The sequence below is a fragment of the Tachypleus tridentatus genome, chromosome 6 (genome assembly GCF_004210375.1).
Source record: "Tachypleus tridentatus isolate NWPU-2018 chromosome 6, ASM421037v1, whole genome shotgun sequence".
NCBI classification, from domain to species: Eukaryota; Metazoa; Arthropoda; class Merostomata; order Xiphosura; family Limulidae; genus Tachypleus; species Tachypleus tridentatus.
Window position 1 is genome coordinate 117952734 of NC_134830.1, and position 16508 is coordinate 117969241.

Consider the following 16508-nt stretch of genomic DNA (forward strand, 5'->3'; position numbering starts at 1 on the left):
TAATACTAATATTTAAGTTATAAAGTATCTTTTTGTACCAAGTTTAATAATATGTATTATCTTAAGTAGTTTAATTAACCCTTTAATGTCTCTACCCATATATCTACACATGCTAGATATCACCTACAGCATTATATTTGCACATGCCAAACATCATTTCAATCCATATGTCTATGCATACGAGACATAACCTTCATCGAAATATCTACGCATACCAGATATCTTTTCCAATATGTCTGATCATGCTAGACATCATTTCCACCCATACATTTAACATGACAGACATCATCTGTACCCATCTATCTATGCATACTAGGCATCATTTCCACCAACTTATACATGCCAAATCTATCATGTTGCATTCAATTGCCTTGCATCTGGTTCATTGTGGTCAAAATGTTGTTGCAGTGATGGAAAATACTTTCATGGATGATAACTTTGAAACTAACTCAATAAAATGGTTGTATCTTGCACAATTTGATATTCCATGTCAATAAGGTTAAAGCTTGAATCTACATAATATGGTAGTAACTTGTGCACTTTGATGTCTCACGTCAGTAGGGTTAAAGAGACACCACACTGGTATCCCATGCCAGTTGGGTTAAAGAGATATCACATTGATTCTTAATCACACATACATTGTTTTTTTATGATCTGTTACTTTAACACAATAGAGCAAAAATTAACACTTACTTGCAGTATTCCATACCAGTGGTTTCAGAAATTATATTCATATCACCAGAAAAGTCACTGATATTGAAATCTGATAGAGTAAAGTTCAGAAATCCATTTAGTGACCCATCTGGTGAAATGAAATATTTATAAAATGTTTCATCGATAAAACTCAATGTGAATGCGATGATCAATGCCTGAAAAGTAAGAATATAGAATTAACAGCTCAGAAAATAACATATTTTCACCTTAAATAATATACTGTAATATTATTTAGTTTGATAGTGTAAGAGCAAACCTTATTAAGTGTTTCACACCATAAAGTATATTTGACAATGTAGAAAAAAAATATTCACATATGTAAACGTCATAGTACACAGTTAACTAGGTTTGACATTGTGGATAATAATAAAATTCACTGTGTTAAGTGTCTATTGCATCACTAACCATGCTTGATAGAACAGAAAATAATAGCATTTTCATCTTAAATTTCTTATTACATCATTACTTTTTATATTAAATGAACATCAATTTACTATATAGAATTATTATACTATATAATTCCAAAATAAAGTAATAATATGGTGACACTGTACTCCAAGGGATCAGAAAGGTTAAAAACAATTTATTGTTTCTATTGACATCAATATATAATACATTATAAACTCCTCTCTCTTCATAATAGTAACAATTAAGTCTTTATATCACATCAAAATTGTGATAGATCAACACCATGACAATTCTTCTATGCACAAAATTTGGTCTTTAATTAATAACAACCAATGGTCAGTAGGTGTAAACTTGTAAACTGACTCACAAAAAGAAATCACATCAATGTATTTTATAAACCCACTAAAGGTGCTTTAGAAAATCATTGCAGAAAAAATACAAGCACACAGAAATTCTAAAAGAAATCATATTAAGTTACAGTTTTGGAATTGACCTATACTTATAACATTAATTTAATAGTCACCTTAAACATCAAACGTTTCTCAAAATAATTTCATAATTTAGATAAAATTTGAAAGGAAATGCAAAGTTTATTTCACTTATAATGATTCTTAAGGTGTCTCACTCTAATATCATACATGCATATAAAGTATTCCTTTATCACTGTAATCAATGTATGTGATATTACTAACAGTTAGTGTTAAGAACAAGTACAAACATTGCTCATAATTCTCTGTACTTACATTTGTGATGACAGAAATCTTTCCAACAGAATTAAGAATTCTGTACCATATTCCTATCAAAATAGAATCAACCTATTAGGATAACTGGAATATATTTCAATAACTTTACTGTCTAATCTTTTTATTATTTTTTTGCTTACAAAACAATTCTCTTTCATTAACATTACATTCATGTATAGAATGGATTATATATATCTCAGCTAAGTTATGAATTAATACTTATCACTAAAGACTAATCAGGAGTTATTAATTAACTCTAATAATTCTTCTCTGTATATTTAGTGTAAAAAAATCAAGGTTTGAAATAAAACAAACTTCAAAGTATGAATATTAGATTACTTCACTATCTGGGTAACTAGAAATGTCATAATGAAAATACCTAAAAGGCTAAAATCCAAATATTTCTTACAACTGATTGGTTCACACATGACTGTCAAATGATTGTTATTATTTACTAATAACAGTCCTCACTCAGTTAATGGAAGAGTGTTTGTACGTCACAAAGAAGTTGTGTATCACAACATTATTGTCTACATTTTAAGAGCTTCAGACTGTGATTTCTAACAGATTTACCATGATACATTTGTTTTAGTACCTACATTTGTTTCAATATAGTTTTCTTTTTTGCATGTGATGTATATTGTTGGCTATGTATTGCACAAGTCCCATCTGTTCTTGAAATTTGTAGAAGAATCTCAAGAGTAAGATTTAATATTTATTTATTTTACGAAAACACTAGCATCTTCCAACTTTGGTAAATATTCCAGAAACTCACAATAAACTATATAAACCAACATGCCAAGAGCAGGAAGAATATTATTAGTCAGTTAAAGTCAGTGTGATATAGGCCTCAGAAGCTATAATTGTGATTAACACCAATTAATCATAAAACTACAAAATTTGAGACTAGGTATGCAGTAGATTTTGAACATTACAAACCATTCAATTTCAACACATTAATTTGGGATATTATTTTTTCTACAAGGACATTAAATAGCATCCCTGGAAAAAGTCAGTTTGTAATTAGTGCAAAGCCATACAAGATAGCCAGCTTAAGTGATGTGTGACAGTCTCAACTCGGATTGAATTTGCTTGTCATGGGCCTGAACTGTCGATAAAATATCAAGTTCTAGACCATATATAAAACTCAGTATTGTTTCTAAAACTCTTGTATCTAAACCCTAAGTTGTGTCGTTTTTCTTTTTGCATATTTTAATATATTTGTGTCATAATAGAGAATAGTACATGTCAGTCTTGTTTGCAAGTATCATATTTTAATACATACTAACATTTAAATAACAACTAAATTCAAATTAGTGATTATTTAGAGCAATAATACATAATGTATGTAACATAATAAATCAGAGACTTGTCTGAAATAAAAAATGTGTAACATTGTCAATTTAATTTCTTATTAACAGACTAAAACTAAACAGCTTGCTGTATTCACCACACTGTGCACTCACCAATGTTCTTAACTCTTTCTGCAACAGGTCGTCGTAAGAAAGTGATAAACTTCCTAGCGTCGAGCCTGATTTCTGTGATGTTGTTTAGTAAAGCAAATAATGGTGCCAGAGGAAATGCAACCACAAAAATTGTGACAAATCCAAACTGCAACACTGGAGAAGGAGAACAAATTACAGAAATGTTTATTAACTAAACTGTACATTTAATGTTTGAAGAAGTTTTTATGATTTAGACAGTTAAATATAGTGTAAAGTTACTCTAATTAATGGACTACAATAACAATAATACATGTGGTGACTCCTTGGAAGTATCAAACGTTATTACAGAGAAAATCTAACCTTATGGTGTTGATTCAGGTCTGGAGGTGGTTGAATAAGAGATTTAATTTCTAGTTTAACATGAAAGTCAAGACAGAAACATTAACATCAAAATCAAGTAGCATATTAATAATGTTTCATTTAAAAAACAAACAAACTAAAACACAGACAAGGACCTTTAAAATTGCTGTTCCAAAAAATACTAATCATTGAGGTGGTGTAGCTGTTTTACAGGTATTTAATAAATGTTTCCTCTATACATTAAACTGTTCTGAAAAACAAGCTGAAACCCATAACATTAAAAAAAAATTTCTTTGTTTGTTGTTAAATGCAAAGTTGTATGATGTGGAATTTGACCCATAACCACAGCGGGAATCAAATGTTTAATCTTAGCATTATAACCCTTCAGGCTACGCAATAAACACAATTCATATCCATTTCTACATCATCAAAAACATTCTAAATACTGCTCCAACTATGTTTTTCACATACATTATCATCACATCACACATTTCATCTTTACTGTTAATTATGCATTAAATATCTAAAAGTATTTTAAACTACGTTGGAGGAACTTAAAATAATATATCATTCATTTCCATAGTAATCAGTTACTCAGTTAACTAGAATCAGAATAACTTGATTTTAAGGCTTTTGAATAATGTACAAACTACAAGGTCATTGTTAAAGATCTAACATTTTTCACAGACATGGAAAAAGTACCATTTTAACCTGTTCAAGTTTTTATGTAGAACACATGTATCTATTAATGTAATTATTTTCACATTATTATTTTAAATTTAAGCCTTACCCATTTCAAGATATTCACTAAAAAGACCCAATTCTTCTTGGTTTATCAAGTTGTAGTCACTCTCCCACTGAGTGGGTGCATGGTTTTCATGAGCACACTCGCCCTTTTTATGCACTGACCACTTCTTGTAAACCCGTAACAGCCATCTAGATAAATACAAAAATATTTTTACCTAGTTTTAAAATAAAAACAGTTTTTGTTGTTGACATGAATGCATAAATAGCTTAATTTTACATACAATCTGACTTACTACATGTTTGACTGAACATAAATAAACTATGAATCTTGATATATCAAAATCACTTTTTGAAAAAAAAAGTACAACAGTTCTTATGTCTCAAAATGAGTCAACTGTCATAGAAAATGTTCTTTCATGAAATTATCACAATAAATGTCTATTTTAACTAAAAAACTTACGGAACACCCATTTCCACCACAGCGTTTATGAACTGCTTCCCTGCCACAATTATAGCTAACTGCAAAGAGAGTTCAAACAAACACCCTCCTGTTCCACACTAGAAAGAAATGTAGAAAAACAGTTTCAAAATTACTGTGGCAATACCACTTTAAAAAATATCTCAGAAAGGACACAAGACTGATAAGTACAATAAGATATAAGTTAGTGAGCGAGAGCACTAATAACTTGCCCAGGACCAAATGGTCCAAAAAAATAATGTTTCAAACCTCAAAATTTAAAGAATGTGTGTGACTAATATGAAAAACTTTGCAGAGATTGGTTCTTCATAGTTTAAGTTTCTCACGACAGGCTCAATCCGAGGAACTGACCTAACAATTATTCTATGCTTGTTATAGTATTAAAATGTATTCACATCATTTGGCAGGCTTTAAGTAAACATAAAATGTTTTTTGCACACCAAAGATTATATTTTTAATGGAGTATATTTACTGAACATGTATCTGTGAATACTTACATATGTATAGATAAATAAATAGAGAATTTCTGAATACTAGTCTGAATGTTGATTTCCATGTTTAGATTAAAAATACTTTTCTTAGTCTCAACAATTTCAAACTTTTTTGTGTAATATCTAAACCTAAAGCCTTGTTACTGGTGTAACCCCTGAAGCAGTGAAGAATGACTGTCTGGAATGACTTCAAATTGTGATATTAAACTACTTATGTTTATACTAAATAGTTTTATGCTCATAATAGTGTGCGTATGTATATACATTGTTAAATTTTATTGTTTTATTGCCTTTATAACCCCTGACTAATTACTATTCATGCCTTAATAAGTTGTAAATCATGTGACAAATATGCAGCTCTTCTTATACTTTTGAATTCCATTATGCACGAGCTACTCCTGAACATTTTAAAAATATTATTCTTAGTAGTAGTTTTTTGTTTGTGTGTTTTTGGTGTTTTTTTAATTTTGTGCAAAGCTGCACAAGGGCTATCTGCACTAGCTGTCCCTAATTTCTGTCCATAGCAAGACTAGGGGGAAGACAGCTCGTTATCACCATCCACTGCCAACTCTTGGGCTACTCTTTCACAAACAAATAGTGGGATTGACTGTACCATTATAACGACCCCACGGCTGAAAGGGCGAGCATGTTTGGTGTGACAGGGATTCAAACTCGCCACCCTCAATTTACGAGTTGAGTGCCTTAACCACCTGGCCATGCCAGGCCTATTATTATTAATAGTAACAGTAGTACTTATTTTACTTAATATAACCTAACTGATCTAAAGAGATTCCTATTTTTAAACAATGCATTTCCCATGGCAATCAAGGTTAAATTGAAAGCAAAATATGGAATTATATTTACATGAAACATTGCAATATGATAAATCACTTGACAGATGAAAACCATGGCTTTCTATTGGTTTTTTAAGTAACACTGTACTGAGTGGCTCAAACACTTATTGGTAATTTCTAATAAAGAAGACGTCACAGGTGGGTGTGGCAAGATGGATTTAATTTCATGTCTCTGGAACCAAGTAATATCAAAGGCTATGAAAATTATAGTATGCCTGAGCAAAATTATATAATAATAAGTGATTTACATTAAATTTCATTTTCTACTTCTTGGAGGGGTGGTAAATAAATTAGAGAAGAAAAGGCCTAGAGAGAAAATGTTACAATTCTTACACTAGAAAATTCTAGTTTTTCTATTTTAAATATTGCCTTCTGAAAGTAAAATCTTTAAACTTGTATACTATTAAAATATGGATTATGAGCTATGTTTTCAAGGTTTATTTATTAGTATATCATAAAAGAAAATAGTTTAATCAACTTTTGAATGTAACTCACTAAAACCTTGAGGCATGCACAGAAAAAGATGTCTACAGAGAAAGGGTTAATAATGCTATTTTTTCCCACCCAACAGGAAGTATACTTTGAATAAAAATCAAGATTTCATGTTTTTCTACCATGAATTTATGACTTCAGGTCCCAAATACCAGTGCAAATACAGGACTTCTTATAGTTATTTGGTTGATTGCTATTATGTTATTGAGCAAAACATTGTCCAACCAGGTTTCAGATTGAGCACATACAGATTGATAAAGTAGGTTACAGATCAATGTTGTCTGCGTTAAGTAGATTACCTCAAACAGTGCTGGTTAGTAAGGTCATGTGGGAGCTTATGTACATATATTAAAATGTAGTTTGTTAGAACAAGAAAGAAGTAATTTAGGTATGTTACTTTCTAATCTAAATTACATTTGTCTGTGAATAAATGAATAATTATTACTGACTGTGGATCTTATCTAAGCCTAGATCTATACTACTGTTAGTAGCAATAAAACAATGCAGGTGTCCTAATGATACTCAGGCCTAAACACAGGTCTTAGCAACACTGAATGAGATGTGCAAATTGGAGATAGTTTTACAATGCATTATATTTAGTGTCATTTCTACAACATAGTGACAATGCTGAATACTTATAATTTCTTGGGATAAAATTTCAAAAACCAAAAATTCTTTTGAATATGTCTAAGAGACAACTTAAAAAAAGAACATTGGAAAAGAAAATCACAAAAGTCCTTAATTATAGAACATATTTAGTTTTATAGATACAGTATAAAATCAAATCCTATTTGCAAATTTCAACTTAAACTAAGAACAAACAACACAATTATTAGTAAAATATTCCCTTCAATGTTTCAGTTACTTTTTAACTTATTTAAATTCTTAAATCATAATATCCTTACATATTTAGAAGTTAATTAAGTTAATGGCCATTTTGGCCAACTGACCACCATTTTGTATACAATCTTCACATAACTATATCAACTTTAAAGACACTTTACAACATTCATGTTTCGATATTACCAGGAGATATAAATGAAAGTCTGAAAATGACAAGTTGTCTTAATTATTATGGTAGTGCAAAAGTAAATAAAAAGGTAGGATTTTATAAATAATAAACTGCAAACAACAACATAATGTTATTTATTATGACTTAAAGAACAGGAAAGTGGCAATTACATTCCAGATTTAGTTTCTTAAAAATTACAAGATTACTGGGAAATTAAAAGCCTAGAAGGCTTATTTTCTAAAGTTATCTAAAAATAAAAGTTAACATTTTACTTAAACTGAAAATTGTTTCCAATAATACTTATCATCCACCAACACTATAGCTAGAATCCTAACATTGATAAAAGTGTAGGGGGCAGTGCAGGCATGATCCACACACCAAGCATTTGTATATAACAGGAATGTACCAAGAGAAAAAATGGTACAAGAGTGTGGAAATTACACCCTACCTCTATAACAGATATGCTCTTCACTTGGAGCTTTGTTCCTATATCAAAGGCAGAACAGAATATGAATAATCATCAGGTAGGCCACCCCTGACCAGACAGCCAAGATTCTACGACTCAGGGTTGAAATTAAGGGGTTGTAGTACCTATATCCCATGTTGCTGGCTATGATTATCAGACCACAATGTTATATGTATATATATATATACTTTAGATACCAACATGTAACCACAGAATGTTGCATTTGGCACCATCAGAATAACGACAAGAAATTAAGCAACACTTGAGTCCAAAAGGTAACACCCGAGGCTAAGAATAATGGGATCCCATATGTCATACTCAACAAATGAACAGAACTCATCTGGTATGGAATTATGAACATTTGTTCTCAGTCTCTAACCAAGTGGATAAGGTGTATTCTACTTAACCCTGGAATTATGTGGAACCTGCACTCAACCAAGGACTTACAATGGAATTGCTTTGGTTTCAGAATTATGATATAGTGAACCAACCTCCATGAATGATAACCAAAACTGGCACTGATCAGAGAGAAGGGTTTTGCACTTCCCAACTAGATAACTGTATGCAAAATATGAACCAAATTTATGAGTAGGTTCCCAGGAAGGCTGGAGCCACTCTTTCTGAAAAATGAAAAAAATATCTAGAAACCCTAAAAGGAGGACCCCTGACTTTGCCCTCTTCTCCAAGAGTGGTTAAACACACTCATAAACTTTGTTGGAAAAGCCTCTTGTCTGCCACAGATTCTCAAGCTCCACTAATACAGCCTGGTGTGCTAAAATGCACTGGGGAGTCCTGAAAAACAGAGCTCTGGAAACTGTGCAATAGATGAATCAAGTTACCTACATTTTTTTCAAAGCAAACCAATCACAATTTATTCAACATGAAGATTAGCAAGATCCTTTTTAGCTGTATTTATGAATGTTCATGAGTTGCAATCCATAATAAGATAATATCATCTGGTAGGTGCCTAAATGATCTTACAGGGCACTTCATTTTGACAGAACCTGTTGCATAATGGCGATAGTAATTATAGTAAAAGTAGTTGCTAGTATGAAGTCGAAAAGAGAAAGCATACTTGTCTCAGAAGCACTCACCCCAGAATGGGATACCATGAAAATAAAGGGACCCTGAAAATAAAAAAGAGTATATGATTGAGGAAAATACTCATTTCTGGTAAAAGCCTAGCAGATGTGGTAAAAAAATATACAGGAAGTAGTGGGACACCATCAGAAGAGGAATCGGCCAGATCATGTAAACAACAAGATAGGAGAGTAATAAAAGTATTCCACATACCAGCCAACACAATGTCTTCAAAGAACCACTGGACCGAGCAGCTAATGACACTGGATATTGAGAAATAGCTACAGTGTCAACAGATGTTAAGTATGTTTTGGAATTATTATACAGTACTATGAATAAACTGTGTACAAAAAAAAATTTAAATAACAGTTTAACAGCTGAACTTTTATATAACAAAAAAACTGACAATGTTATACATACTTCCTCTTGTCGATATCCAAACAATGAATTGTAATGTCCTGGATACCCAACAAACCTGTTGCATCAAAAGATAAATTTTAACATAAACAACTTTCTTCATATGTAACATAAAGATAAAAATAAAATCTAAAAAAGTCAATTCTGTATTGATGAACTATTGACACTTTCTCGATTGTCCTTTTTCATTTTTAAGTCTCCTGATATCTCAAAGGTAAAATCACAAGTATGTGGGTAATTAAGCACAAAGCTGCACAATGGGTTATCTGTACTCTGCCCACCACCAGTATCAAAACCTAGTTTCTACCAATGTAAGTTTGCAGACATACTGCTGTGTCATTGGGGTAAGAAGTATAAGTTTAGGACATTTTAAAAAATAAAGAATTCTATGCCATTTCAACAAGTTATTAAAATTTCCATGACCATTTAATTCACTGTAAACACAATCAATGGAAAAAAACATTTTAGCTTGTTATATTTAGACTTGTACATCAATAAATTATATTATTCAGTTAAAACATTAATTTTATCTGCAATATTTATAAATAAAGGGCCCTCATAATGCTAAGTTTATTTATAAATGAACAAAAAATAATGTGCTTCAATATTTGATTAGTTACCTATAATCTGAATTTGAAAGTGAATACCCTTTATTATGGTGTTACAAGTTTTTTTTTATTGCTTAAAACATTTTTCTTACATATGAATTGTAATAATATCTTTGTATTAAAAACTAAAAACCAACAAAAGTAGAAAAAAATGAACACATAAAGGTAAATACAACAGTTTAGCACATTGCTTCAATAACTTAATCTACTTCAACCTACACATGCAGATATTAAAATGTTTCAAAAATCATGTTACATGTGATTTTTAAACACTTCTATGAACAGTAATAAGTTAGTCTACAAAACAACTTGAAAGATTAGTTTTTATAACTATGTATTATCAGCTGTCTTTTAGTACCATTTATTAGTTAGTCTACAAAACAACTTGAAAGATTAGTTTTTATAACTATGTATTATCAGCTGTCTTTTAGTACCATTTATTAGTTAGTCTACAAAACAACTTGAAAGATTAGTTTTTATAACTATGTATTATCAGCTGTCTTTTAGTACCATTTATTAGTTAGTCTACAAAACAACTTGAAAGATTAGTTTTTATAACTATGTATTATCAGCTGTCTTTTAGTACCATTTATTAGTTAGTCTACAAAACAACTTGAAAGATTAGTTTTTATAACTATGTATTATCAGCTGTCTTTTAGTACCATTTATTAGTTAGTCTACAAAACAACTTGAAAGATTAGTTTTTATAACTATGTATTATCAGCTGTCTTTTAGTACCATTTATTAGTTAGTCTACAAAACAACTTGAAAGATCAGTTTTATAACTATGTATTATCAGCTGTCTTTAGTACCATTTATTAGTTAGTCTACAAAACAACTTGAAAGATCAGTTTTATAACTATGTATTATCAGCTGTCTTTTAGTACCATTTATTAGTTAGTCTACAAAACAACTTGAAAGATTAGTTTTTATAACTATGTATTATCAGCTGTCTTTTAGTACCATTTATTAGTTAGTCTACAAAACAACTTGAAAGATTAGTTTTATAACTATGTATTATCAGCTGTCTTTTAGTACCATTTATTAGTTAGTCTACAAAACAACTTGAAAGATTAGTTTTTATAACTATGTATTATCAGCTGTCTTTTAGTACCATTTATTAGTTAGTCTACAAAACAACTTGAAAGATTAGTTTTTATAACTATGTATTATCAGCTGTCTTTTAGTACCATTTATTAGTTAGTCTACAAAACAACTTGAAAGATCAGTTTTTATAACTATGTATTATCAGCTGTCTTTTAGTACCATTTATTAGTTAGTCTACAAAACAACTTGAAAGATTAGTTTTATAACTATGTATTATCAGCTGTCTTTAGTACCATTTATTAGTTAGTCTACAAAACAACTTGAAAGATTAGTTTTTATAACTATGTATTATCAGCTGTCTTTTAGTACCATTTATTAGTTAGTCTACAAAACAACTTGAAAGATTAGTTTTTATAACTATGTATTATCAGCTGTCTTTAGTACCATTTATTAGTTAGTCTACAAAACAACTTGAAAGATTAGTTTTATAACTATGTATTATCAGCTGTCTTTTAGTACCATTTATTAGTTAGTCTACAAAACAACTTGAAAGATTAGTTTTTATAACTATGTATTATCAGCTGTCTACCATTTATTTTGTTTCTTTTTTTCATTTCATATTTTAACACAAATTACTCACCTTCCTTTAAAAAATGTAAAAAACTGATGAATAGTAGTTGACAAACTTCAACATGTACATCTTCAAAGTCAAACTATTTTCATAATCACTTTGAGTGCGATGTATTTCTATATACAATATTTCAGAACAGTATTAACTATTTTACAAAAAGAATATTAACATACAGAAAAGGTTGACATAAATAAAAATGTTTGATAAACTACCTTAACACTAATGACAACCAATTGATAATACTATTAAACTAGTCATTTAACATCCATCATGTCAGAGGTTTTTAGAGCTCTTAGGTGAAACATTAAGTTCTATTCTTCAAATCAAATCTTTAGAGTATAAATATCTTTCTGTCTGAAAGTGAATTATTTCTTATTTACAAAATTCATTATTTTCCATAGTTATAAATATCATTCTATGTCTGGTTCAGGTCCAGCTTTTAGGTGACTCTGCTGCTGTCACACGAGCAAAGATATTTCTGCAACGTAGTTTTGAGTAATTAGAAACACTACAGTCAAATATTTTTGTATTGAGGGAGAGGAAGTCATAATAAAATACAAATCATAGGAATTGAAGACGAATTTTCCGTATTGTTCTTAATTTGTCCATGATCTAAATAAATGTTAAGCCTTATCTCAGCCTCCACCATTTTTTTGTTGTTGTTGTCAGACTGTTGTTCAAGACAGTTGTGGTCTAGATACACTAGTTTCCATGAATTAGCAAACACTAACTACTTCTCAAGCCAAATCATTAGGAAACACAAGTTAATTTTAAATCAAAATGATTGACTTCATTCCATACTGTAAAAGAAAAAAAGAGCTTTACATTCTAGTTTTACAGTGGAAATATCTTTTTACGGTAGTTTTTGTACACATTTTAGTAATCTTTGACAATTTTAAAATATATAACATGCAGTACTGAAGACAATTTATGTAATATCTACATCAATTGACTGCATTAACAAGAGATGTTTTATTATTTATTGTAACATGATTTTATCTCATATTTTTATTTCAAAATAAAATTCCATATTTTAAAATTTATTTTATTAGTAGCCTTCATACACAAGTCTTGAAGTTATAAAAAATTATGTTAAAACACACATATATCCTCAACATAAAATGCATGGGGTTGATTTATTGGACAAATGCCATGTTACAGATGGAATGTTCACTATATTTCTGAATTTATTATGGATATCTACACAAGATGTTACAAGTTGTTAGTAGAATGTACAAGTCTGTTGTATGCTAAATATAAAACACACTGGAAAAGTATTTCTAATCAAGAAAGGATGACAATCTGAGTTACATATTAACATGTTGATGTTTATGTAAAGACTAAAAATACTATATCCATGGCACTGTTTGCATATTGTGCTTGCATTGCCTTTAGAGCCTCTAAAAATGTATATTTACAAGTTTTCCTTTTCAGTATCCCTGTACACTGTATATGATATTTACTGTTCTTCACCATGAACTGTCATTAAATCAAATACATAATACCAAATTAAAAGTTACAAATAATCATCTAACCTTAAAATTATCATAAATATATTTATATAAATACCATACAATTTTTCATGTATTTCTGCATATATATGTTAGCAATGTCAACAGTTTTCACTACTTTGATCACAAGACTATATGGTATTACAACTAAATATACTTTACTGTGTTTCACACTGATCCACTAGTTTATTTAACAAAACACTCAGACTTGATCAATAATAAAACTAAGACTGGTAAAGTGATAAAGTGTGCTGTTAGTGATGTTCAATATACTTATACATAATTACTTTCTAATGCTATTTTATTACATTCTGTACAAACAGAAGAGTTAATTAAAAATTTATATAACATGCATAATGTGGCATAAATTAATTTTTTAAAGAAATAAGTTCTATTTTGAAAAGTGTGCATAATTTGGATTTATTCATCAATAAAATGTATATGTTTTTTCAAGATGTATAAATTATTCTGATAAACTTTGTATGACTGTAACAGTATTTACCTGGCACTAAAATAAATATGGATAAGGACTTTTGCAGTCAGATTCTGGTTAAATTTTGTTATTCAAAATGATGAACAAAACATACAAAATAACCTATGTTCATTTGGAATTGCCAAAATTAGAAACAAGTAAAACTTACCCAATTCAGTAAGGAAGGTGGCTATTCTTCTATAAATCTAGAAAAGGTTAATAGTTAGTCAGTTATTTCAGAAAGAACATCTACACTAGCCATCCCTACCTTTAAACTGATAAGACTATGAAATGGCACCTATTGGCAATTCTTTGGTTACTCTAATCAAATAACAGGATTTGACAATCACTTTTACAACATTCACATAATCCCAAGGGTGAAGGGCATTTTTGCTGCAACAGGATTAGAACCATAAACTCCCAGGTTCAGAGTTCAGCACACTGACCACTAGGCCTAGCATACAAATAATGAAACAATGCCAAAATGTTTCAGATATCAGTGTGATACAAATATGGTAATTTTATCCCTGGTTCAGTGTTCATTCTCTTTTGATTTTTTTTACTCTGGCTTGTAATTTTTGGTGTTTAAATCAAGTTTTTCTAATCCAAATTTATACATGCCCAGCCCAAAGGTAAAAGAACAAATACATAATCAACATACACTAATTCCTGTGCCTCGTATTTGACCACTCAAAGATGATGGGTGTGTTTATAAAAAAATTGAAAAGTTATTTCGTTTGGTTTGTTTTGAAGTTTGCACAAAGTTACACAAAGGCTATCTGCACTTGAAGTCCTTAATTTGGCAGCGTAAGACGAGAGGGAAGGCAGTTAGTCATCACCATTCACAGCCACACTTGAGGCTACTCTTTTACCAATGAATAGTGGGGATTGTCTGTCATATTATAATGCCCCCATGGCTAAAGTGGCCAAAACTGAAAAGTACTACTGAAGATCTTACAAAACAAATATATAGTAGTATTACTTGCATCTGAACTTAAATACTGAGGTTTTGTCATTATTTTAATAATTTCTCTGGCATGCAAAATATAAAGATTTTCTTATGGTTATTTTGGTGCATTCATGAAAAAATTCCAAGCTATATTAATTTCATTCTTGAAAATACAAACATGAAAAAAACCATTACATTATTTACAGCTGAACAGAAAACAAGAAACAACCTTAAAAAATTACAAGTAATTACATATAACATTTCCTTTTAGTCATTAAGAAATAAAAGTAAAAAATAAATAAACAACAAAACTAATATGCTTACATACCACTATAAATATATATATATATACACACACACATACACTTATATACACCATAAACACGTATTTGACATATATGTATACATGCACATACACTTATATACACATATCACTATAAGCAGGTATTTGATCCATATCATCTTGAATGAAGCCATAAAAAGTACATTTTACACAACTAGAAATAGGTGAATTTCATATCCCTAACTTTTCTTATGTACGTGACCTACCAGGTTAAAGGTCATGATGCACACCAGGTTCAACAGTGCAGCTGTCACTGAGGTAGTGAGAGATACCATGCTGGTAAGTGTCTGATTGTCACTCAATGTGAAGTACAGAACAGTTTGAATGGATATTCTGTAAAAAATCACACCAACCACAGCAGCAATAGATATTGTTACCTAAAGAACAAAACATAATTTGTTAAGTCTATAAAGAATCACTGCATCAAGACCTACTGTAACACAGAATATATATGTAAATTTAAAATAGTTTTAGAGAACTTAAAAAAAAAACACTTTGCTGTAGCAAACTATGACAGGAGGCTGGCAGTTAAAGTCCAGATTTCTTCACACAGTTGGAGGTTGTTTGTCCTTTTACGGAGTGGTTCACTAAGTCTTTACCCAGATTTTCTAGGCAGCAAATTGTTTTGTGGGATATGATAAAACAAAAACCATGAAACCTGCAACTGATCAAACAACTCTAAAGTTATGCTTTTTTGTGGCATCTTAACTCATTTTATAATTACTAAAAATGGGCAATTTCACAATTTTTTGTTTGTCAATGTTTGGGACCTGTACAAAAATATCTTTCTACCAGATACCATGTAAATTGGTCAAAATATGGCTGAGTAAATGATCAACAAATACCTCTAAATTATGCTTTTTTCAGATCTCTTCCCGCCCCCCCCCCAAAAAAAAAAAAAAAAAAAAAAACGATTCAAAATGGGCAAATCTAGCTATTTTTGTTTGTCATTGTATTGAGCTCATGAATATTTACATTTGTGCCAGTTGTCTTCTAGACTGCTGTAAATATAACCACACAAAAGCCCAAAATATATACTTTTGGGTTGTTTGGCATCTGACCCCTTAAAAAAGCCTAAATAAAAAAAATGAAAATACTTACTGGACATACTGGACCAAAGTATGACCCTACCAAGTTTCAAGATAATCTGTCAAGATATGTAGGTATAGCAATCGACTGAAAAGGGTTTGGAAGAAGGTGAAACAACAGAAAAACTATATCTCTCTCATGATTGTGAGGA

The 16508-nt window shown here is 30.2% G+C and overlaps 2 protein-coding genes across 3 annotated transcripts in view; one reads left to right on the plus strand and one right to left on the minus strand.

The window, feature by feature from the left end:
- Nucleotides 1–16508, plus strand: part of LOC143253415 (amyloid protein-binding protein 2-like) — a 34243-nt gene that overhangs the window by 14444 nt on the left and 3291 nt on the right. Inside the window, exon 5 of one of the 2 annotated variants that reach the window (XM_076507271.1) lies at nucleotides 3359–5426. The exons of the other annotated variant lie outside the window; for it this stretch is intronic. Coding sequence (XP_076363386.1) covers nucleotides 3359–3376 — 18 coding nt within the window. The 3' untranslated portion in view covers nucleotides 3377–5426. Of the gene's footprint in view, nucleotides 1–3358; nucleotides 5427–16508 lie in introns of those variants that run through there. 2 annotated transcript variants of the gene reach the window in all.
- LOC143253416 (anoctamin-4-like) lies at nucleotides 1749–15634 on the minus strand. The gene is made up of 8 exons (XM_076507272.1): nucleotides 15475–15634; nucleotides 14146–14182; nucleotides 12003–12109; nucleotides 9711–9765; nucleotides 4878–4975; nucleotides 4461–4606; nucleotides 3332–3484; nucleotides 1749–1918 (listed from the first exon to the last, which is right to left on the minus strand). The coding sequence occupies exons 5-8, from the start codon at nucleotides 4886–4888 to the stop codon at nucleotides 1755–1757; spliced, it is 474 nt and encodes a 157-aa protein (XP_076363387.1). The 5' UTR covers nucleotides 4889–4975; nucleotides 9711–9765; nucleotides 12003–12109; nucleotides 14146–14182; nucleotides 15475–15634; the 3' UTR covers nucleotides 1749–1754.

Bases quoted from the DNA above. Each gene is read 5' to 3' on its own strand.
- LOC143253416 (XM_076507272.1), bottom strand. The intron at 3,485-4,460 runs GTAAGGCTTAAA...CTCCTTCTCCAG, and splicing joins TAGTGAATATCTTGAAATGG to TGTTGCAGTTTGGATTTGTC. The intron at 1,919-3,331 runs GTGAGTGCACAG...CTATTTTGATAG, and splicing joins AGAAAGAGTTAAGAACATTG to GAATATGGTACAGAATTCTT.